Raw genomic sequence first — 26,010 nt, 5'->3', positions numbered from 1 at the left:
ATGATCATATTGAAAGATAAAACTAATACAGTCTTTAAAGAATTGACCATAGAGCAGCACAAACATGTTCATGATTTAATTTAAAAAGGCCGCAGTCATCATTCGTAGAACTTAATGCAACTGCTTTTGTTCAAGTTAAAAACTATTTCTGAGCATCAAGGAGAGTGCTTTGGCTTCACAAATGTAAATGTTTTAGTTGTTATCTGCAAGACACTTAATCTATTCCATCTTTTCAAAGAGGCAATTTAAATGCAAAAGTAATATTAAAAAAATGAGATATAGAAATGTGGTCAAACATTGATCTATGAATAGTGACTCCATCAGCAGACAAATTAAGGAAGGTTATTAGGATTGTGGCATTTAAAAAGCACTCCCACCAATGCTAAACTACACGCTTTGTTCATTTTGGATGAGAGTCCTTGCCAATTCATTCAGAACAGCAACAATAAGTGGCAGTGAACCAAGAAACTTCATTTTCACTTTTGCTCATTGAGAGGTGTTGCTTAATTTTCAGCCTGTAGGTATTTTTTTAATTAAAAGTAATTTATAATTAATCTGGCTGTTTGCAACTTGCTCAAAGTTTTCAAACCAAAAAAGAGAACAAGAACATCACCAAGTAACTTACTTACATTGCACAATATATTACTTGGCATGTAAATAATAAATACAGGTTACAAAGGCTAATAATTTGGCTGGTGACATACACTGAACAAAAATATCAACTCCCATTTTATATATTTTGAAGTAAAAAGATCTAAAACATTTACTATACACATAAAACACATATTCTTCAAAAATATTGTGTTAGTGGGCATTTCTTCTTTGCCAAGACCATCCATCCCAAAACACAGGTGTGGCATATCAAGATGCAGATTAAACAGCAGGAAAATTGCAAAGGTGTGTCTTCGGCTGCCCACAATAAAAATCCAATTGGCATGCTGACTGCAGGAATGTCCACCACAGCTGTTGCCCGTAAATTGAATGTTCATTTCTTTACCATAATGTGTCCCCAAAGGTGTTTCTGAGAATTTGGCAGTACATCCAACCGGCCTCCCAACCGCAGACCCTGTGTAACCAAACCTGCCCATGACCTCCAAATCCAGCAGGTGCACCTCCGAGATTGTTTGAGACCAACCACACGGACAGCTGCTGCAACAATTGTTTTAAGTAACTAAATAATTTCAAATTAAAGTTAAAGTACCAATGATTGTCACACACACACTCGGTGTGGTGACATGTCTCCTCTGCATTTGACCCATCCCCTTATTCACCTCTTGGGAGGTGAGGGGAGCAGTGGGCAACAGTGGTGGCTGCGCTCCGGAATCATTTTGGTGCTTTACCCCCAATTCCAACCCTTGATGCTGAATGCCAAGCAGGGAGGTAATGGGTCCCATTTTATAGTCTTTGGTATGACTCAGCCGGGGTTTGAACTCACGACCTACCGATCTCAGGGCGGACAATCTAACCACTAGGCCACTGAGTGCCTAACTGTAACAAACCATCTCAGAGAAGCTCATCTTGCTCGTCGTCCTTATCGGGGTCTCAACCTCACTGTAGTTTGTGGTCATAACCGACTTGAGTGGGCAAATGATCACATTCGATGGCATCTGGCACGTTGGAGAGGTGTTCTCTTCGCGGATACATCTCGTTTTTTTACTGTTCAGGGCAAATGGCAGACAGTGTGTGGCGTCATGTGGGGGAGCGGTTTGCTGATGTCAACATTGTGAATCGAATGGCCCATGGCGGGGGTGGGGTTATGGTGTGGGCCGGCGTATGTTATGGACAACAAACGCAAGTCCCTTTTATTGATAACATTTTGAATGCACAGAGATACTGTGACGAGATCCTGAGGCCCATGGTTGTGCCATTCACCCGAGACCATCACCTCATGTTGCAGTATGACATTGCACGGCCCCATTTTGCAAGGATGTGTACACAATTCTTGGAAGTTGAAAAAAATCCCAGTTTTTGCATGGCCAGCATACTCACCGGACATGTCACCCATTGAGCATGTTTGGGATGCTGTGGATCGGTTTACTCGACAGCGTGTTCCAGTTCCTGCCAATATTTAATAACTTGGCACAGCCATTGAAGAGGAGTGGGCCAACATTCCACAGGCCACAATCAACAACCTGATCAACTCTATGCGAAGGAGATGTGTTGCACTGCGTGAGGCAAATGGGAGTCCACAGGATAATGAATGCCTTTCTGACACCCCCAGAATCTCAATAAAGCAAAACTCCACATTTCAGAGTGGCCTTTTATTGTGGGCAGCCTAAGGCACACCTGTGCAATAATCATGCTGTTTAATCACCATCCTGATATGCCACACTTGTGAGGTGGGAAGGATTATCAAGCAAAAGAAGTGCTCACTAACAGATTTAGACAGATTTGTGAACAATATTTGAGAGGAATTGCTCTTCTGTGTATATAGTAAACGTTTTAAATCTTTGAGTTCCACTCATGAAAAATGGGAGCAAAAACGTATGTGTTGCGTTTATATTTTTGTTCAGTATATGTGGTAAAATATTGAGTCATTTCCAGTTTTATTATTTTCTCAAAATTATTATTAATCCATTCATTGGATCTAGTTACCTTACTCCCTGTTGTAGCATATATATATATATATATATATATATATATATATATATATATATATTATATATATATATATATATATATATATATATGTATACATATACATATCTGAGCTGCAACCTTATCGTGGTAGAGGAGTTTGCGTGTCCCAATGATCCTAGGAGCTATGTTGTCCGGGGGCATAAAGCCTCCTGGTAGGGTCTCCCAAGGCAAACAGGTTCTAGGTGAGGGATCAGACAAAGAGCAGCTCGAAGACCTTTATGAAAAACAAAAATCATGGACCCAGATTTCCCTCGCCCGGACGCGGGTCACCAGGGCCCCCCTCTGGAGCCAGGCCCGGAGGTGGGGCACGATGGCGAGCGCCTGGTGGCCGGGCCTGTTCCCATGGGACCCGGTCGGGCACAGCCCGAAGAGGCAACGTGGGTCACCCCTCCAATGGGCTCACCACCCATAGCAGGGGCCATAGAGGTCGGGTGCATTGTGAGCTGGGCGACAGCCGAAGGCAGGGCACTTGGCGGTCTGATCCTCGGCTACAGAAGCTAGCTCTTGGGACGTGGAACGTCACGTCACTGGGGGGAAAGAGCTTGAGCTAGTGCGCGAAGTCGAGAGATTCCGGCTGGATATAGTCGGACTCACTTCGACGCACAGCAAGGGCTCTGGAACCACTTCTCTCGAGAGGGATTGGACCCTCTTCCACTCTGGCGTTGCCGGCAGTGAGAGGCGACGGGCTGGGGTGGCAATTCTTGTTTCCCCCCGGCTCAAAGCCTGTACGTTGGAGTTCAACCCGGTGGACGAAAGGGTAGCCTCCCCCCGCCTTCGGGTGGGGGGACGGGTCCTGAATGTTGTTTGTGCTTATGCACCAAACAGCAGTTCAGAGTACCCACCCTTTTTGGGAACACTCGAGGGAGTACTGGAAAGTGCTCCCCCAGGTGATTCCCTTGTCCTACTGGGAGACTTCAACGCTCACGTTGGCAACGACAGTGAAACCTGGAGAGGCGTGATTGGGAAGAATGGCCGCCCGGATCTGAACCCGAGTGGTGTTTTGTTATTGGACTTTTGTGCTCGTCACAGTTTGTCCATAACAAACACCATGTTCAAACATAAGGGTGTCCATATGTGCACTTGGCACCAGGACACCCTAGGCCGCAGTTCCATGATCGACTTTGTAGTTGTGTCATCGGATTTGCGGCCTCATGTTTTGGACACTCGGGTGAAGAGAGGGGCGGAGCTTTCTACCGATCACCACCTGGTGGTGAGTTGGCTGCGATGGTGGGGGAGGATGCCAGACAGACCTGGGAGGCCCAAACGCATTGTGAGGGTCTGCTGGGAACGTCTGGCAGAGTCTCCTGTCAGACAAAGTTTCAATTCCCACCTCCGGAAGAATTTTGAACATGTCACGAGGGAGGTGCTGGACATTGAGTCCGAGTGGACCATGTTCCGCACCTCTATTGTCGAGGCGGCAGATCGGAGCTGTGGCCGCAAGGTAGTTGGTGCCTGTCGGGGCGGCAATCCTAAAACCCCTTGGTGGACACCAGCGGTGAGGGATGCCGTCAAGCTGAAGAAGGAGTCCTATCGGGTCCTTTTGGCTCATAGGACTCCGGAGGCAGTGGACAGGTACCGACAGGCCTAGCGGTGTGCAGCTTCAGCGGTCGCGGAGGCAAAAACTAGGACATGGGAAGAGTTCGGGGAAGCCATGGAAAACGACTTCCGGACGGCTTCCGCCGCCTCAGGAAGGGGAAGCAGTGCACTATCAACACCGTGTATGGTGCGGATGGTGTTCTGCTGACCTCAACTGCGGATGTTGTGGATCGGTGGAAGGAATACTTCGAAGACCTCCTCAATCCCACCAACACGTCTTCCTATGAGGAAACAGTGCCTGGGGAATCTGTGGTGGACTCTCCTATTTCTGGGGCTGAGGTCGCTGAGGTAGTTAAAAAGCTCCTCGGTGGCAAGGCCCCAGGGGTGGACGAGATCCGCCCGGAGTTCCTTAAGGCTCTGGATGCTGTGGGGCTGTCTTGGTTGACAAGACTTTGCAGCATCGCGTGGACATCGGGGGCGGCACCTCTGGATTGGCAGACCGGGGTGGTGGTTCCTCTCTTTAAGAAGGGGGACGGAGGGTGTGTTCCAACTATCGTGGGATCACACTCCTCAGCCTTCCCGGTAAGGTTTATTCAGGTGTACTGGAGAGGAGGCTACGTCGGATAGTCGAACCTCGGATTCAGGAGGAACAGTGTGGTTTTCGTCCTGGTCGTGGAACTGTGGACCAGTTCTATACTCTCGGCAGGGTTCTTGAGGGTGCATTCGAGTTTGCCCAACCAGTCTACATGTGTTTTGTGGACTTGGAGAAGGCATTCGACCGTGTCCCTCGGGAAGTCCTGTGGGGAGTGCTCAGAGAGTATGGGGTATCGGACTGTCTTATTGTGGCGGTCCGTTCCCTGTACGATCAGTGCCAGAGCTTGGTCCGCATCGCCGGCAGTAAGTCGAACACATTTCCAGTGAGGGTTGGACTCCGCCAAGGCTGTCCTTTGTCACCGATTCTGTTCATAACTTTTATGGACAGAATTTCTAGGCGCAGTCAAGGCGTTGAGGGGTTCCGGTTTGGTAACCGCAGGATTAGGTCTCTGCTTTTTGCAGATGATGTGGTCCTGATGGCTTCATCTGACCGGGATCTTCAGCTCTCGCTGGATCGGTTCGCAGCCGAGTGTGAAGCGACCGGAATGAGAATCAGCACCTCCAAGTCCGAGTCCATGGTTCTCGCCCGGAAAAGGGTGGAGTGCCATCTCCGGGTTGGGGAGGAGACCCTGCCCCAAGTGGAGGAGTTCAAGTACCTAGGAGTCTTGTTCACGAGTGAGGGAAGAGTGGATCGTGAGATCGACAGGCGGATCAGTGCGGCGTCTTCAGTAATGCGGACGTTGTACCGATCCGTTGTGGTGAAGAAGGAGCTGAGCCGGAAGGCAAAGCTCTCAATTTACCGGTCGATCTACGTTCCCATCCTCACCTATGGTCATGAGCTTTGGGTCATGACCGAAAGGATAAGATCACGGGTACAAGCGGCCGAAATGAGTTTCCTCCGCCGTGTGGCGGGGCTCTCCCTTAGAGATAGGGTGAGAAGCTCAGCCATCCGGGAGGGACTCAAAGTAAAGCCGCTGCTCCTTCACATCGAGAGGAGCCAGATGAGGTGGTTCGGGCATCTGGTCAGGATGCCACCCGAACGCCTCCCTAGGGAGGTGTTTAGGGCACGTCCAACCGGTAGGAGGCCACGGGGAAGACCCAGGACACGTTGGGAAGACTATGTCTCCCGGCTGGCCTGGAAACGCCTCGGGATCCCCCGGGAAGAGCTAGACGAAGTGGCTGGGGAGAGGGAAGTCTGGGTTTCCCTGTTTAGGCTGTTGCCCCCGCGACCCGACCTCGGATAAGCGGAAGATGATGGATGGATATATATATATATATATATATATATATATATATATATATACCCCTCTGCTAAAATGTAATAAGGAATTATTCATCTGTTGTTGACATTAGCTCCGGGCGATACAACAAACTTGGGTATCGATCCCATACCAAATAGTTACAGGGGCAGAATTGGTCATACCTAAAATGTTCAGTATCAACAAATGATACAATTTTTGATAACCACTCTAATCTGAGAGTGGCTGTGTAACAATATAAATATATATTAATATAACATTTTTTAATCCCTTTTATTACAGCCTTTTGAGACATTTGTGATTAAGGGCTATACAAATACACTTTGATTGATTGATTGATTGATGTACAAAATATATAATTAATTATAATTAGTATAATTAATGTATGTATAATTAATAACTAAATAAAAGCAAATAAATCTATTGGCTCTTTTTTTCTATTGTTTTGTAAACAATAACCCAAAAATATTTTATGATAATAAAAAATATCAATCTGATAACTGTAGTATCATTATAGCCTATTTGTATCGATCTGTTGACGTTCAAGAGCTCTAGCTTGCAGTTAGCAGTCAACATATCCCTTAACTGACAGGGAGTGTAGTATGTTTAGCTCTTACATGTCTTTAAGTTGGGCAGCATGGTGTGACAGGGGTTAGTGCGTCTGCCTCACAATTCGAAGGTCCTGGGTTCGATCCTGCGCTAGGGATCTTTCTGTGTGGAGTTTGCATGTTCTCCCCGTGACTGTGTGGGTTCCCTCCGGGTACTCCGGCTTCCTCCCACCTCCAAAGACATGCACCTGGGGATAGGTTGATTGGCAACACTAAATGGTCCCTGGTGTGTAAATGTGACTGTGAATGTTGTCTATCTGTGTTGGCCCTGCGATGAGGTGGCGACTTGTCCAGGGTGTACCCCGCCTACCGCCCATATGCAGCTGAGATAGGCTCCAGCACCCCCCACGACCCCGGATGGAATACGCGGTAGAAAATGGATGGATGGATGGATGTCTGTAAGTCTTCTTGTAAGAAAGGCCCTTTATTTGCCACCTTGGAGGCAAGGATTAGTGATTTAGAAGCAGTATTGTGGAGGGACATTAGCCACTAGCTTGCTGAAGTGGTCGTTCGCTTGTCGCTGTCAATTTTGAAGGACACAGGTAGACTGTGTCATCAACATGGATTCTCACGATAAAAGCTCTATCATTGGCCAAATGTATATAATTTTTATCATCTATCAGACCACGCTAAGCAAGACCAGAAATCACTCCAAACACTAACTTTTACACCACTTGCATTGCTCTTTTTCACTGTGTGTATCCTGAAGATTTGAACAAGGTAAAAGGCGGGTCACAATTATCGAACGCAAGCACCCTCTCGGAAGTTACCTAGCCGTGACTTGCAGCAGCTTTAATGAGTTGTATTATTAGATGCAGGGGTTTTCATATGCCCCATTTTTTAGATTTGGTTTAAGGCCAAAATTCTCTCGGTTTTCAAACACTGCCTTTGTTTTTCTGCTTTGTTTATTGAGTACAGCAGCAAAATAACCCACCATTAAGCCAAATAAAGCTGAAACATGGAGTAATATAGTCCAACAAAAGCCATGCTTGCAGAGTGCCACTGAACACACCTCACTGCTATGGTTAGTCTAGCCCAGGGGTCGGCAACCCAAAATGTTGAAACGGCCGTACTCGACCAAAAATACAAAAAAACAATCTGTCTGTAACTGAACTGGAGCCATATATAAATGTTATAATGAAGGCAACACATGATGTAAGTGTCTATATTAGCTATGTTAGACTACTATACAAATGACTGTGTTGAAGGCTGATCCAAATCTTCATTGACAGGAATGTTAAAAAAGGAATATTTATTCTACACATTTTCCAACATTGGAAAACATTACTAAAATGGAGGTTTTTCAGAGGGTGAGCTAACTCCTGGAAATTACTGGCTTAAAATGGCCAAAGCTAAAGATGTGGGTGTTCAAGTTGAAGGAAACGGAAACTAAAAATAAAATGACCTCAAATATACCTAAAATACGAGGCATAATGATGCATTATGTATATACAGCTAGCATAAATAGCATGTTAGCATCGATAAGCTTGCAGTCATACAGTGACCAAATATGTCTGATTAGCACTCCACACAAGTCAATAACATAAACAATGCTCACCTTTGTGGATTCACGCACAGCATAAAAAGTTTGATGAAGAAACAGAGACCAAGAAGGAGTGGCATAAAACACATCTTTCTGTGGCAGCATCAAGGAAAGTTGTACATGTAAACAAAGTACGGTACGTTCAAGGACTTCCAAAATTAGTCGGACAAAATGGCGCTCGCCAAACACGCTCATCAGTGAAGTATGTTTAATGTAAAAAGTGCCATTTCTAACAACTAGGAAGTTTTGTGTTTTGTTTGTCCTCCTACATAACCTATATTAAAACAAAAAATACATATTTGTCCTCATCTTTTTCCATTTTAATACATTTTTAGAAAAAGCTCCAGGGAGCCACTAGAGCGCCGCTAAAGAGCCGCTTGTGCCTTGAGAGCCGCACGTTGCCGACCCCCCGTATAGCCAAACAATCTAGGTTAATATGGCGCTTATAGTCTGTCCTCCTCCTCTACTGCCACCTTGATGGCAGAGATGGATTTTGTTCCCGCTAATAGAGACACATGCCGTCCGCCGTTTTAAATGTACCAAGCACGCTTATATTGCCTCAAAGATTAGTTCCACCTTGCATTCCCTGCTCATAAATGTAAAGTAAAAGTAGTGAAGCTGTAAAAGGAGAGCTCTCGTCTGGGTGCGGCGTCACACTCACAACAGTGTGACGTGTTGCGCCGTAAAGCTGTCCTGTGCATCAGTTGATAGAAACCAAGTCATGTGAGCACACAGCAGTTGTTCTTGGACAAAACACCACTGCGAGCACTTTGTTAAAGAGGGTTAGAAACACTAATTAATTGAAAACACTATTGAATTTAAACAAAGTAGGGAGGTGGCATTTATGGGTTTACCTACATGATATATTCTGAGAATGTTGTCACGTGTACGCATTGTTTGTTGTGGTCCTGATCCCAGAATGCAGAAAACAGCAACCGGTGTGTAGGTAAAAGTATATTTAAAGCCCAACGAAGGCAAGTGCAGCTTGGGAGTGCACACAACACTAAACTTTGGCAGGGAACAAAATAACCTTGTCAGCGTAATGACAGCACATGAGACAAAGCAAATGCAACATTAGCAATGAACCAGCAAAGACAGCAGCGAGGGCTGAAGCTAAATACACTGGCTAACAAAGTAAAGGTGCTAAAGAGACAAGAACCAGGAAGTGGAAACTAAAAAATAAGACCACTGGACAGGGACTAAATGTACCAAATATAAACATCCACAAAACGAACATAAGGAATTTCTTGCACGACAGGTCATGACAATTGTTTTCTCATTTTCTGTTAACCCATCTTACTTTCAGATTTTTGAACCATTTCATTAGGAAATTCCGTCAGAAGTACCTGCACCTGTTTCCACTTGCTGCTCATCACCACCAAGAGTCTTCATTAAAGGTAAAAGTGATGGCAAATGTTTATTTGCCATTTAATTTGTCTTTTATATGCATTTTGCATTGTTTTATATTGGTAAAACGATAATTAGTCCCTAAAAACATGCTTAGTGGTTAGTGTCTGCCCTTAGACTGGAATGTCGTGAGTTCAAACCCCGCCAGAGTCATACCAAAGATTATAAAAATGGGACCCATTGCCTAACTGCTTGGCACTCAGCATCAAGGCTAGGAATTGGGGGTTAAAGCACCAAATGAATCCCAAGCGCGGCCACCGCTGCTGCTCACTGCTCCCCTCACCTCCCAGGGGGTGAACATGGGGATGGGTCAAATGCAAAGGATAATTTCATCACACCTAGTGTGTCTGTGTGTGTGTGTAACTATCGGTGGGACTTTAACTTTAAAAAGGTTTTTTTTTTTCACAATTCCGAGTGTCTGGAACTGATGAGTTGATTTACATTATCTCCTTTGCACCAGTTCTTTTAAAAGGGAAGTACAACTGTGTTAAAATATTTTTGCTTTGTCACTAGTGTGGCTGTTTAGTTGAAGTATTTAAGCATATATTGAATTATATTTATTGGTTTTAGCATATTTCATGCACAAATGCATTAAAGTGGTACCTGCAACCATCATTTTCTCTCGATGGAAAGAGTTTGGACACCGCTGCCCTACGGGAAGTTAAATAAAAAAAGAGGCTTACAGAGTAAGGACCGCATCCTGCTGTGACCTTTTCACATATAGAGGGAAAAAAGGATCATATAATAAGGAGGTAGTGCATGGAGACATGCATCTGGGCTCATTATTTACAGTCCCTGTCGACCCATGAGTATAAACTCTGATCTTGCAGTCTAATGAACCCCAAGGAGTGCGTAACAGTGTCCTCGTGCTCGCCGAGTCACACTTCACTATTAACCTCCGCTCTGAGGCGACCCCTGCACTCAGGCCCCCCAACATCTGTTGCTCCAAAAGAAGCCTCCAAAGCCACATTTTCACACATCGGAGGGCTGGCATGAAACATAACTGGCATCAGGATAAGGTCAAAAGCTGTGATACAGCTGGTTTTAGAGGACAGCTCAGCTCCTTTTGCAGGCGTTTTCTACATTGTCACCCATCAACCAGCTAATGACTTGGAAGGGAAGTTTTTCAATCAAGAAACTGCATGATGACAGAGACATGTATCACATTCATTAATGTTGAAGGGGACAGGACAATCGACGTCTTGACTTGCACAAAAAACTGACACAACAAAAGGAAATTAATTTTGCCTCACTGAGTAGACCAAGAATGTATGTTGTCCGTGTCACTGAGTGCTCGTCTTTACTAGGGGAACAGTGCCCCCTGCTGGATAAAGAGCTGATATTGTGTTACTGTCATTGTGTGTGACTGTGATGATTTGTAGACAAAATCCACTATTGACAACCTCTGTGCAGGATCTTTTAAGATCCTGCTTTTTTGTTTTACTTTGGAGGCTTATTTAGAAATGAATGAAAATGGGTAGGTCCAAGGAACTCCGAAATGTGATTTGGTTGGGTATAATGTATATCTTTAAAAAAGTTTTTTTCCCCCATAGTTGTAACATTAAGCTCGTCCAGATACAAGATACAACTTCATTGCTTTTGATACGACACGGATATTGGAAACTTGAGTATTGGCCGATACCCATATTAATCTAAACGTATTACATTTGTCTAGCTTGTATGCTATTGTGTGCTTTAATGTTGTGCAGCTGCTTGTTCTCAGTAGTCTATGTTTACCTTTTGTAACTGACTTCACTAACATTGGGGATGTTCTGATCAGGGTTTTATGCAGCCGATTCCGATACTGATCACTCATGACTGAGATCGGTCAATGCCAATACCAATAGCAATCATGTGTATTAACTGCAATTTTATGGTGAGTGCTGTTGACAGTTTAACAGTGTCAACACAATATTTAAACTAGTTCCTTAATCTCTTCCTCTTTGTGTGATATGTTCAGCCTTGTCTTCCAGTGATGCCACTTGATATTGATACTAAGAGATAGTTTATTTGCCATAATGAAATATATTAATACTTATGATAATAATAAATACAGTATATTTAAATCATTAAATTGATTATTATTACAGTATCTTAAAAGAGCGGCTCCCCAGTGTGTATGGAGACACATAATTAGCTGCTAGCTGCTTGTCAATCGTGGCACTAAAAATAGTGTCCCCAATAAGGGATTGGCAATAAAATCCATTAATTGGCATCGGCGATCTTGACTTTTTCACAAAAATCTACCGATACTAATTGGTGGCCGATCGATCGGCACAACCCAAACTAAAATAAAAGAAAAGATATGCTATATACGTTTATGCTTATTGGAGGACATGTAGGTGTCAACTAGCTGTCCAGCTTTGCACAAATTAACACGCTGCAGGACTGCATGAATTGGAGTTTATATCGGAGATTTTAGATGCAAGCCGATATCATCCGCTTCTTTTGCTGATATACAACCGATATCTGATATCAATATCAAATCGAGACATCCTTTCTTTAACATTGCAAAGCCCATTTAACAACATAGATCTTAATTTTTTTTAAATAAACGCACGTGCAGAAAGATGTGCGGTTCGGAATGTTGTGTTGGAATTCATGTTTCTGTCAATGAACTGGCAGTACTCATGCAGCCCCAGATCATGGCCCTTGCACAATTATCTTGCTACTCACTTGTGTTTCCAGCTTTTAAGACAATGATGTCGGTGTGTTGACTCATTTTCAGTGCATTGTAACTGCTATAAAAGCTGTACACTGACTACTCCAAAATTAGTTCTTATCTATAGTGTTGTCCATTGAGAAGATAAATAGTTGCTAAAAAATGGTTTCTGAAATGTGAGGGGTGCATTTATTGATGTTGACAATGTAAACAAAAAAGGTGCTCTGACCTATTAGGAGTCCGAGAGGTGGCGAGCATGACGGAAAGGCATCAAGAAGCTCCAAAAGGCAGAGGTTAGACTCTCTCACATACTGGTTGTAATCTGCAGCACCTTGTTTGCTACAGAGCTCCTGCAGTCTCCTTTTTTGCACGCTGTCCACTGTATGTTCAGCCAGGGCTCGTAAGAAGGCCTGAAAAGATGCCAGAAGACAATTATGGTGTTTGTTAGGTGTCGCCATCTTGTTTCTGTTGCTTCATTATGCAAAATTAAAATGGGAGTTAGAAGCACTTTGTGTTGATGAAGGGTTTTTAAAATCAGTTTTGTTGCAATTTTATGTTGCAGTCAAAAAGGTCATCAAGATTCAACTGGTGATATTACTTCAAAGTGAATATGATATGATTGCACAACATTATTCCAGGAAGCGTGAAGAGGCTTGATTAAAACACCTTAACAGCCTGGTTTACACAGATGTGGGTGTAAAATACAAAAATCATGACCTGCATTTAATGGTGCGATTGTGCTGCAAGAATTTAATCAACTTTAGGAGAAAAGTCTGCACATAAACCCTACAACCCTGAAATATAGTGATGCTAAATGGTAATTGCAAGTATGATTACATCTTTCCGGGGGACAGTTGATTTGATTTAAGCAAAGACAGGACACTAAACAATAAATTATGTTGTAAATTCTCAATATCATTTTAAATGTAATCCTCTAACAAATGAGAGCAACCGTTAGAAAATAACTGCATTTTTCATGAGGTTTATGTTTTCTTTTGCAGTTGTTTATTGTCTTCCAGCTGGAAAACCATTTAAATTATCCTAAAGGTGGACCCTTGGTCGTACCTTCTTGGGAACACTTCTAATCTCCAAACACCATGTGAGCATGTAGAGCAGTGAAATGTTCTGAGGGATGTAGGACGGCAACTGAGCACCTGTGAGACAGAAGGGAAACAACATCAGCTCACAGCTGGATCGGCACAAATGGCAAAATAAAAGGGTCGCGTGTATCATAAAAAATGGCATGTTTATTATCATAAAATGGATGAGCTGCTACGGAAGTATTGTTGTAGCAAAACAATTTGCAAATGGAGTATCGCAAATCTGTGTGTGTGCGTAAAACGCTCTGTGCACCCGTGTTTAACTGTGTGTGAAGCAGGAACGCTCAATTTTTTACACATTAATTTTCCTCAAATAAATGTGATGATCATGGAATAATTGATGCAAAAAAACAAAAACAAAACAAAAAATAATTGTGTTACAAAAATAAATGAATATACTTGTTTGTGTAAAGATTCATTATAACTAAGTGTATGGATTGCGAAACCTTTCATCTATTTGTGAAAATGAAATAAATTCATATTTATCGATGGATGTTCCGATCAGGGATTTGTTTTACATCATATTCAGATACTCATCAACCATGAGTAAGATCGATCGATATAAATTCTGAATACATTTATTAACTGTACAGTTTTCAAGATATTGATATTGAGTGCAATTGTTTAACCAAAACAAAGTTTATATTACACAATAATTAAACAAAAGCAAAAACTACTACTATCTACTACTTTTTTTTTAATCATAGTTTCCTTGAATGTCCTCCTGTATCCAGGGAATTAGTCTGAGTTTAACACATCAACATTAAAAAGCTCAGTAGCTAGCTTAGTAATAAGCACGCTTGCTCTCTGTATTTGTTTTGTGTCATTCTAATACTTTATAATGATACTTAAAATACTAAGAAATGCAGTTTATTTGCTGTAATGGAGGTGATTATTTTTAACTTAGGGGGGCAGCTCCACACTGTATAGGGATCCAAAATTAGCTACTCGCTTGTCAGCCAGTGGACATAAAATAGATAATCAGCCAGATGAGATCAGGGTTTTTTGATCGGTATTTAAAGGCAATAATCGGCAATGACGATCATGTACTATTTCATGAAAATATGCCGATACCGATCGCTGGCAGATCGAATGGCACTTCCCTACAATTAACCCTTTTTTCACCATGTAGTCCACATTAGTTTAGGTCCAGATGAAAAAAAACTGTACTTAAAGTTCTCAAATCTGGACTACATTCCCCCACACACCCTGAAGATTAAAAAAAATCATTCGTGGAAACCTTTAGTCTATCCTTGAAAAAAATGTTATTCAAATATGCTCTGGGATACATTTTTTGCAGTGACATTAAACTAATAGCATGAAAAGAGACATGTTATTGCTCAGGTTATTATGGTTAGAATTAGAGATGTCCGATAATGGGTTTTTTTGCCGATATCCGATATTCCGTTATTGTCTAACTCTTAATTACTGATTCCAAAATCAACCGATACTGATTATTACAGTTGTGGAATTAACAAATTATTGTGCCTAATTTTGTTGTGATGCCCCGCTGGATGCAATAAACAATGTAACTTTACCATGAATTGAATAACGTGGACCCCGACTTCAACAAGTTGAAAAACTTATTCACGTGTTACCATTTAGTGGTCAATTGCATGGAATATGTACTATACAGTGCAATCTACTAATACAAGTTTCAATCAATCAATCAAAAACAAGGTTTTCCAAAATAAGAGAACAACTTCAATATGGAAAAAAATGCCAACATGGCAGTGCCATATCTATTATTGAAGTCACAAAGTGCATTATTTTTTTAACATCCCTCAAAACAGCAGCTTGGAATTTGGGACATGCTCTCCCTGAGATAATCCTGATATGGGAAATATTATACTTTGACTTTCACAAAGTGCAATATTTTATTTATTTATTTATTTTTTTTTTTAAACATGCCTCAAAACAAAAGCTACAAAAACAATGAAGGCACACAGCTTCAGTCCAGAGTATACTAGAGCTATTGTTACATGGGTATTTGTTCTGTAGTGTTTGTTGTGTTACAGCCTGGATGTGCTCCCGAAATGTGTTTGTCATTCTTGTTTGGTGTGAGTTCACAGTGTGTGTAACAGTGTTAAACTTGTTTATACGGCCACCCTCAGTATGACCTGTATGGCTGTTGACCAAGTATGCATTGCATTCACTTGTGTGTGTGTGTGTGTGTAAAAGCCGCATATATTATGTGACTGGGCCGACACGCTGTTTAAATGGAGGAAAGCGGACGAGACAAAAGGTTGTAGAGGACGCTAAAGGCAGTGCCTTCAAGGCACACCCCCAATAATGTTGTCCGGGTGGAAATAGGGACAAATTCGGGAGAATGGTTGCCCCGGGAGATTTTCGGAGGGGCACTGAAATTCGGGAGTCTTCCGGAAAAATCGGGAGGTTGAAACCGATACCGATATCTTCCGATATTACATTTTAAAGCATTTATCGGCCGATAATATCAGCAAGCCGATGTTATCGGACATATCTAGTTAGAATATTATATTTAATGGAAAGAATAGGAACATTAAACTGTCAAATAAATTCACATATTTTTCGTTATTTTGCACTACAGAAGTGACAAAATCTTTCAATGACGATAACATTTCAAGTAAAAGGAATCAGCCTGGTACTGACAATTAGTATCGCCTACCACTCGTCAAGGGTTTTTGCTTCACACAGAGTTGAACACGAACATGCAGATTGTTTTACACGCACGCACACACACACAACAACAGGGAGTCGGGACACAGAAATTGGAAAACGGACACATTGTTTTACACACACACAAATCTGAACACACACCCATCGCAACAGATGAAAACACAAACACGTGGAGCTGATTACACACACACAGATAGAGATACAAATCGTATTGCTACAATACTTTTATAGCTGCTGTCTTGGTTATTTTTTGCCACACACAAAGTAGGTAACAAAATATAAGAATATGTGATAGTGTACCTTTTTTCTTGGTTTTTTCAAGTATAGAAACATGTACTTTATGATTCTTCTGATCCTCGAGGCTTAATCTGCAGAGCAGTCGCTCAACCTCAGAGGCTCTATTTGGGCAGAAAACATCAAACGAATCCCCTGGCTGATAGTTCAGTGTCGGGTAAGCCTTAAGATATAAAATAAACATTTAAAACTCAAACTATAGTTTATTTGATTTTGCAAAAAACACGCATGAACTCACAGAGATGTCCAGTTGCATAAGGATGGCGGTCTTGACGGACTCTCCTGTTGTCAAATGAACTGCCATGGATATAGGTACTTCATACAGAATGTCTTGATTTAATGGTGCAGAAATCTTCAAGAGAAAAATGAGGACAAATTACAACAATATACAAACCCTGTTTCCACAGGAGTTGAGAAATTGTGTTAGATGTAAATTTAAACAGAATACAATGATTTGGAAATAATTTTCAACCCACATTCAATTGAATGCTGTACAAAGACAAGATATTTGACGTTCAAACTCATAAACTTTATTTTTTTTTTTGCAAATAATAATTAACTTAGAATTTCATGGCTGCAACACGTGCCAAAATAGTTGGGAAAGTTCATGTTCACCACTGTGTTACATCACTGTTTCTTTTAACAACACTCAATAAACGTTTGGGAACTGAGGAAACTAATTGTTGAAGCTTTGAAAGTGGAATTCTTTCCCATTCTTGTTTTATGTAGAACTTCAGTCGTTCAACAGGACTGTCAGTCGTATTTTACGCTTCATAATGACCCACACATTTTTGATGGGAGACAGGTCTGGACTGCAGGCGGGCCAGGAAAGTACCCGCACTCCTTTTTTACGAAGCCACGCTGTTGTAACACGTGCTGAATGTGGCATGGCATTGTCTTGCTGAAATAAGCAGGGCCGTCCATGAAAAAGACGGCGCTGAGATGGCAACATATGTTGTTTCAAAACCTGTACGTACCTTTCAGCATTAATGGTGCCTTCACAGATGTGTAAGTTACCCATGCCTTGGGCACTAATGCAACCCCATACCATCACAGATGCTGGCTTTTGAACTTTGCGTCGATAATAGTCTGGATGGTTCGCTTCCCCTTAGGTCCGGATGACACAATGTCGAATATTTCCAAAAAGAATTTGAAATGTGGACTCGTCAAACCACAGACCACTTTTCCACTTTGCATCAGTCCATCTTAGATGATCTCTGACCCAGAGAAGCTGGCGGCGTTTCTGGATGTTGTTGATAAATGGCTTTCGCTTTGCATAGTAGAGCTCTAACTTGCACTTACAGATATAGCGACGAACTGTATTTAGTTACAGTGGTTTTCTGAAGTGTTCCTAAGCCCATGTGGTGATATCCTTTAGAGATTGATATCGGTTTTTGATACAGTGACGTCTGAGGGATCGAAGGTCACGGTCATTCAATGTTGGTTTCCGGCCATGCCGCTTACGTAGAGTTTGAGTTGGAGTTTATTTCGAACTTGCAAACATACAACATCATACATCACAATTTCCAGTTTCTCTTTTCAACATGTTTGAAAAGGAGTAGGAAGAAGCAGAGCTTATTTAATCCTACCCCTTTTCTTTTACATAACAGTTGCTAAAACTTTTGTTCACTTCCTGTTCTCAATGTCTTCACAATACACCCCATAAGTAATCACAATAAAAATAAATAAATAAATAATTGTTGAAGTAAGTTTTATTCCATACAATGAGATAAGTAAGATTAATTTGAGAATGAAAGAATGAATGGGTGAATAACTTTACAATATTTATCATGGTTCATCTTTTTTGTACACTGTGAACACTTCAAGTTTGAAGAGTTTCTTGAAGTGGATCATATTAGTACATTGTTTGATTGCTTTGCTTAATCCATTACATGGTTTAATTCCACATACAGATAGATATACTGAAGGTCTTAAGTGTTGTATGTGCGTACAAATGTTTTAAATTAAATTTTTCTCTAAGATTATATTTCTCCTCTTTTGTTGAGAAGAATTGTTGTATATTCTTGGGAAGCAGGTTATAGTTTGCTTTGTGTATAATTTTAGCTGTTTGCATTTTCAATATGTTGTGGAATTTCAGTATCTTTGATTCAATAAATAAAGCATTTGTATGTTCTCTATATCCAACATTATGTATTATTCTAACTGATCTTTTTTGTGACACTGTTAGTGAGTGAATTGTACTTTTGTAATTATTTCCCCATATTTATACACAGTAACTCAGATAGGGTAACACTAGTGAGCAGTAGAGAATATAAAGTGTTTTTTGGTCTAGAACATCCATCCATCCATTTTCTACGGCTTATTCCCTTTGGGGTCATATTCTTCTTTTTACAAGCATTTTTTTAATCCTTTTGTCATCCATGGTTGATTATTCTTTCTCTGTTTACTACTGAGTTGTCTCCATGGACAATGTTTGTCATAAAGTATTATGAACCTGTTTAAGAAATGTTCATATGCTTCATCAACCTCTTTTTCATTGTACACATTGTCCCAATCTTACTTTTGTAGCTCAATTTTGAAAGCAATCATCCTCTTCTCTGTGCACAGTCTTTGAAATGTCCTTTCGTCTTCCATGTTCTTTTTGCAGTTTCCATCATATTTTGTAAAAACTGGCAGATGATCACTAATGTCGGTTATAAGTAGACCACTTGTAGTGTTATTACCAAAATCATTGGTAAAAATATGATCAATAAGTGTGGCACAGTGTCCTGTGATTCTGCTTGGCTTTGTGATTTTAGGATATAAACTGATGCTGTAGATTGTATCAATAGACTTTTGCTTGTTAGGGTTCACTAAGTCAATATTAAAGTCACCGCATAAGAAAATTATTTTTTTACCAATGTCCATGTAAATTGCCTTGATCCATTCTTCAAATGTTTCTTAGGTGATCTGTATATACAACTGATGAATATGTTTTTGCTTTTTTCCTGGCATATTTCAATGGTAATACATTCTAACATATTATCTATAGCAAATGACATGTTTTTTACCACTTTGTAGTTCAGGTTCTTCATCACATACACAGCTACTCCTCCATTTTTGTTGGTTCTGGAGTGATTTCTCCAGATTCTCTGAACCTTTTGATGATATTATGGACCATAGATGTTGAAATCCCTAAATTTCTTGCAATTGCACTTTGAGAAAAGTTGTTCTTAAACTTTTTGCTCACACAGTTTTGGACAAAGGAGTGTACCTGGCCCCATCCTTTCTTGTGAAAGACTGATCATTTTTTGGGAAACTGTTTCTATACTCAATCATGGCACCCACCTGTTCCCAATTAGCCTGCACACCTGTGGGATGTTCCAAATAAGTGTTTGATGAGTATTTCTCAACTTTATCAGTATTTACTGCCACCATTCCCAACTTCTTTGTCACGTGTTGCTGGCATCAAATTCTAAAGTTAATGATTATTTGCAAAAAAAAATCTTTATCAGTTTGAACATCAAATATGTTGTCTTTGTAGCATATTCAACTGAATATGGGTTGAAAATGATTTGCAAATCATTGTATTCCATTTATATTTACATCTAACACAATTTCCCAACTCATTTGGAAACGGGGTTTGTATAATAAAAATAGTTAATATGGGAAACATTGACGGTTTTAACAGCGTCTTTCTCACCTCTCCTTCGGCAGGAATGACTTCCTGTAGAGACACGTCCAAGAAAGACGGGGGCAAAGCAGGAACATTTAGAGATAAATCAGAAAGAGGGGTCCCAGAGTGTGTCAGTGAAGGTGCAGGAGAAAATCCAGGATGCTTGTTTTGTGTCTCTGGTCCTGTTGTTGTTATTAAACTGACACCTTTGGGCGCCACCTTAGAACTTTCTGAGGGAGACACTGGAACAACATTACATTCCGCAGGGGCACATTTGGGATCCGGTTCAGGGGAAACTTCAGGAGTCTGGTGGTTAGTGAGACTTAGGAGGTTTAGTTGGACATCTGGTACAGAAGAATCCAGGGTTTTATGGACTGAATCCTCTTTAACGCTCCAATCAGACGCCATATTGGTTATGGCTGCTTTGACGGCTTTCCACAGTCCTTCAAGCCAAGGATCCACGACCAACTCCAGCCTTGGGTGGGGGGGGACAACAACATCAATCTTTGCTTGATAAAAATTAAGATATAAATCCTGTTGACCTAACTTCAGCAAAATGGATAACATTTTTGTTCCCACAGGGTGAGGGGAGAAAGAGATATTTCATGCAGTTAATGTTAAACCGTGTAGTGGTAATTAATCTCTTGATTAAATATTCAAACACAGTGTTACTTTTCAAATCGTATGCAATGTTACAGTGGCCAAAAATATCAAATGTACTTGTCAAATAAACCTAGCCTTGTTTTTAAAGAATACTTAGGCCTACTACGCTACAGTATTTTAATGTTGGTCATTATGGTAGTACATGGAAAGACAAGTGTTATCTGAAGTGATACTTGGTAAAAAAAAAAAAAATTTAAAAAAAGAACCACTCAGTTTATGTATTATTCCTACATCAGTGTATTTACAATAGTTGTATTAAAACTAGGGATGGCTGCCTTTCACATTTTAAATCGATACGATACCGATTACCAAGTATTAACTCAACGGTACCTATTTGAAATAATTCTGTGTGTTCTCAATTGTTAATAAATGTTTTTTTTTATATAAAACTAATTATTTAACATTGTAAGACAAGAACATATATGTTGTTCTTTTTTTTATGCATTCTAACTTGTAACAAACGGCAAGTTCGAGGTAACTAACAATGCAGCTAAAGGGTGTATTCTATTAAGTCCATAAAGCTCTCTAAATAAACATCCAAAAGCCCCGAACAATACTCCATTTACATCTTTTCTACCAGAATATTAGCCAAGTATTAGTGGTACTGTTATAATAAGCACTAACGCAGACAATCTATCTTTAGCAACGCCGTGTTCACAAAAAGCAAACTAGATTATGCTGCTATGTTGATTTATTTAGCTGCTGCATCACCTTTAAATTGTTCAAAGTTAATTCTAGACTATGAATCATGCCTGTCACTAGGATAGCAGAAGAATGTGGCCATAAACCAAGAAGTTGGTAAACTTTTACATTTAACTTAAACCGGGAGATGACGAGAAAGACACGAAAATATGCTCGTTTCTGGCAATTTTTGTTTAACCCTTTGTGAGGATTGAGGATTAGGATTAATTCTTCATCTAATTGGGAAATTATAAACATGCCATCAGTCGACATCGCAGGGAGAGCAGACAATGTACAATGTTTTTCTTTTCTATTTCTTGTAGAGCACTTAGCAATAGTGCTACTTGGCAATATTGCGCTACATGATGATGTTATAGTGTTTCACCAAAGCTGAATCTGTTTGGCACACAGCTTCTGAACTTTTTGCTCCTCCTCCTTATATTCAGGCTAAAAATATAAAGTTCAGGATCATCATTTGTTTTAAAGAAGTGTTTGTTGTTCCTCATAATGTCTGTTGTGATTAGTAGTGTTGTTGATGTTGAAGGGAAAAGCGATGCACCTGTAAAATTAATGGGCTGCCATATGCTTAAAATGGTCAAAATATGTACATACTAATTGTTATTATTAATATGCCTGTTACTACGTTACATAAATAAATACTTAGTGTGTATATAAAACTTTGATAAAGGTGTTTGGAAAAAATTTTAAGCACTGTATAGGCGCAATAGAGCATCTGTTTTTGGCTTTATTGTTAGCTAACTTTTTCTAACGTTTATTTACGATTTAGAATGGCTATCAGTAATAATAATAAAAATAATAATGGATTAGATTTGTATAGCGCTTCTCTAAATACTAGACACTCACAACCAGCAGAGAAATGAGAACCCTTCATTCAATAAAGTGTGCTTGTCTTACATAGGGGTTGTGAATGAACAAAATAAATAAACACTCAAATGAGGAAAAACATGCCTCTTATAAACCTGAAAAATATCTAATGTTTCTTCTGCCAAGAAAGTATATTGTTTATTTGTTTGTTATTTTTAAAAAATGGTTGGGGGTATAAGTACTTTTTATATAAGTGTGTATAAGTACTTTTTCAGTGCATTCAATAATACTGCAATAATAATGATAACCATGATAATTATGGTCGCAATAACCGCGATATGACATTTTTTATATTGTGACACCCCTAACTGTAAGTATTGCTTATATTCCGACACGGGACGTCTTCCCGGAAGTGAAATAAAGCAGTGGTCAACTAAGCCAAAATGGCTGTTGTGCAGCAAGCAGAGTGCAAACTCGGTACACAAGGGTACTGAGTACTCTTGATGTTCCAGCAAAAAGCAGATATGAGCAAAAAAATCTTAACTGCGCAATGGAATAGATCCCTATACTTTATCAAAAAAAGATCTGTCGAGTGATATCAAGGATATCAGTGGAGTTCCCAGACATAAACTATCTTTTGCTACGAAGTCATTCTACAAGACAAACCAGATGAATTATCGGAAAAGCGTGGAAGCTTAAGCTTTTTTGTGTGTGGCTGGGTTAAGGGAATTGGTATCAAGACTCTCCCGAATACATATGCATAGTTTTTGCTCGGGTAAGGTTGCATTTCCTTCTGCACGATTGCAGCTGAAATAGGCTCCAGCACCCCCCACATTTCCGAAAGGGACAAGCTGTAGAAAATGGATGGATGGATGGATCTTGCGAGGACAACTTGACACCAGTGAATGCAAATCCATTTAACAAACTAATAATTACTGAATTATTACCATAATTGATGTTTGTCTTGTTATTGTATGTACTCTGACACATTTGTATAAACAAGAGGGGATACGTACAAGTATCTTTCCTGACCTCGAGGCAAACTCAGTCTGCTTTAAGTGCTTGTTTGCTCACTAAGTTTTTGAGCTGGCTGAGTCTGCACACGGATGAGACATCGCATGCAACAAAGGTAACGAACTATATGGCACTGTTTGAGTTTACGTTGATCGATACCTGGTAGTACCGACGGAATTTTGGTCAGTGCCATAAAAGTACAGAATTTGGTACCCATCCCTAGGTATGATATTTAGTCTAGGGCTGGGCGATGTATACGATATATCGCGGGTTTGTCTCTGTGCGATATAGAAAATGACTATATCGTAATATTCAAGTATACTGTACGTTCTCACGCAGGACTTTTAGCTGCGGGTGTACACTTCAGGCTCTCCTCGCTCTTTCCTGTCTCTCCTTCTCGCAGACAAGCAGGCGCACATTCTTACATACGTCACAAACTGTCACGTCACACGTCACATACAAATCCCTCACAGGGCAGAGAGGTAGCGGCGTGGCTAACGTTAGCTGCTAACGTAGCCGTACGAGAGAAAGATGGTGCGGATCTGGTAACAAATGAAGGAAGACTTCATTCCCGATAAAAACAGCAGGGTTTCCATCGTCTGGCGGTGGTACGGCTTCAAGTGGGAATATGTCGAACAGACAACCGTAATTTGTCAAGTGTGGGGGGAGTGTTGTTATTAAAAGTAGCATTACTACTAATATTTATTTATTTATTTATTTATTTCGGCAATCTTCACATAAAACAAAGAACAACAACAACAACAAAAAAACACTCATTTGAGCAATGATTGAGCCGAAAGGGTGTAGGTTGAAGCAACGCTTATATAAACCTACCCCATCACAACAAAAACAAGATTCAAAATATATAAAATCTAAAACATGCTTCACTTATATTACTTTTTTTTAAACAATATATAAGCAACATATATGTAGCACACATCTCATATACACAGTTTAACATTTAAATCAAACATATACATTTGTACACTTATATATATATATTATATATACACAATTTATTTAAATTCCATATAAAGTGGTAATATATACATTTTAATATAACCTATATGTATAATTATGAAATCATAAATTGTATTTATATACATATTATATATTATTGTCTTTCTAAAACAATGTTTGCTCTTCTTTCTTATATTTACTAATGATAATATAATATAATATGTAGCATCATTTGTAAAGTCACTTGCTAGAGAATGAAGAGAATTTCATAACCTTAGTAACATACCACATAGTGAAGGACGAATTTGATTTCCTATTATGCAGCTCATTTTTATTTGACACTTACAATGTCTCTGACAATCTTGCAATTTATGTTTTGGAAATGACTTGAATGTTTGTGCATTGCTTAATAACTTTAATAAATACACTTTTGGTCAATTGACTTAGTTGTGATTTCCCTCTCTGCATGAAAGTTTAAAAGTAGCATATATTAATGCAGTATGAAGAAGAATGTTTTAATGTAGACACATATAATCATCATACTGCTGTGATTATATGCATCAAGTGTTCATTCAAGGCCAAGGCAAAATATCGTAATATATATCGCGATATGGCCTAAAAATATTGCAATATTAAAAAAAGGCAATATCGCCCAGCCCTAATTTAGTCCGTGCAATAATGTTTACATTGCATTCCTTACCCTACACCGTCATCTGCATATCCCGTTGCATAGAATTGTTGTGCCCCAAGTTCCTGTAGACGCCTCTCAATAGTCTTCCCACAGTTGCAAAAGTTTGCATAATTTGTGTCTCCTAAAGCTGAAGTGCATGGAGGGAGGAAAAGTATGATAAATCTGTATCACATACTCAGAATATTAAAAAGGCACACAGAATAAAGGTTCACAACACATGCCGCCATAATATAATTTACCTAAAAGTGCATAGTTGAGGTGTTTTAAGTAATCACAGGAGTGGGTCTTCTTCTTGATATGCTTGACAAATTGCAGAGTGTTGTCAGGTGGCTCCCCGTCTCCAGTGGTGGACACAATGAAGACCACAGGGGACTTTTCCTTCTCCAGATTGTACTTTTCCTTTTCATTCAAGCAACTGAGCTCAGCGAGGAGTCCATGCACCCCTGCCTCTTCAGCGATCCCTTCCGCTAACGACTGAGCTTGACCTTTCTGAGAGCCATAGAGAACCACCATCCGAGGCTTGACTTCACCGGGCATGCTGGATGACAGCACAGACATGTTTACAGTTAACAAGCAGTGCTGGGACAGCAGAACAAGATGGCGCAAAAGACAAGTTAAAGATAACTAAGCAGATAATAAACATCGCGTTGCTTAGGTGATTTACCTACAATAGATGAAATCAGACAAGTATAAAGAGTTTCGCGTCAAAAATGCTCTCATAACACCTAAACATTGCCATAGGTTACCCGGAAGTTACGTCATCCCTCAACAGTTACTTAACACGTGGAGTCACGCGTGTCTATTAAGGTACTATATAGTAAGTAAAATCGTTACTACTATTACTCATTACGATATTTTTTATAAATTTGTATAAAACCAAGGGAAAATGTGTAATACCTGCTCATAAATAAAGGGGAAGTCGTCGATCCCACCCAGCGCAAAGCCTTTTTTACCCACTGGTCAAACTCTCGCGAGATCGGAAGACACCAAATGAGCAGAAATGTTGCCTTTATTCCAACTCGTCTTTGAATAGTATTTAAAAATAGCAATTAACACCACTGGATTTTTTATTTATTTTAAAAACAAAATTCAACTAATGTTGTATCATTTGTGTAAAATGACGTACATTTGTAAGAAGCTAAACATTGCGATGCAGATTAAGCACAGTAAAGAAGAAGTGAAGAGCATAATTAAGATAGAACACAATAAAAAGTGGCAGGATAATTGGAATAAGGAAACAAAAGGTAGAGAGTATTACA

General features: G+C 40.1%; 1 protein-coding gene across 3 annotated transcripts in view; it reads right to left on the bottom strand.

Annotated features, from left to right (window-relative positions):
• mtrr (5-methyltetrahydrofolate-homocysteine methyltransferase reductase) overlaps positions 1-25,723 on the bottom strand; it is an 85,821-nt gene extending 60,098 nt beyond the window's left edge. For 2 of the 3 annotated variants that reach the window (XM_061922046.1, XM_061922048.1), the window contains exons 1-8: positions 25,416-25,533; positions 24,991-25,289; positions 24,761-24,878; positions 19,945-20,392; positions 16,540-16,653; positions 16,308-16,464; positions 13,315-13,403; positions 12,479-12,659 (exon numbers count right to left, since the gene is read on the bottom strand). In XM_061922046.1, the coding sequence (XP_061778030.1) occupies positions 12,479-12,659; positions 13,315-13,403; positions 16,308-16,464; positions 16,540-16,653; positions 19,945-20,392; positions 24,761-24,878; positions 24,991-25,289; positions 25,416-25,471 (1,462 nt within the window). In that variant the 5' untranslated portion in view covers positions 25,472-25,533. Of the gene's footprint in view, positions 1-12,478; positions 12,660-13,314; positions 13,404-16,307; positions 16,465-16,539; positions 16,654-19,944; positions 20,393-24,760; positions 24,879-24,990; positions 25,290-25,415; positions 25,534-25,648 lie in introns of those variants that run through there. The other variant, XM_061922047.1, reaches the window with a different exon arrangement.
• Between the last annotated feature and the right edge of the window lie 287 nt (positions 25,724-26,010).

Source organism: Nerophis ophidion, linkage group LG15 (assembly GCF_033978795.1).
Source record: "Nerophis ophidion isolate RoL-2023_Sa linkage group LG15, RoL_Noph_v1.0, whole genome shotgun sequence".
NCBI lineage: Eukaryota > Metazoa > Chordata > Actinopteri > Syngnathiformes > Syngnathidae > Nerophis > Nerophis ophidion.
This window is presented reverse-complemented; position numbering and strand designations above follow the sequence as displayed.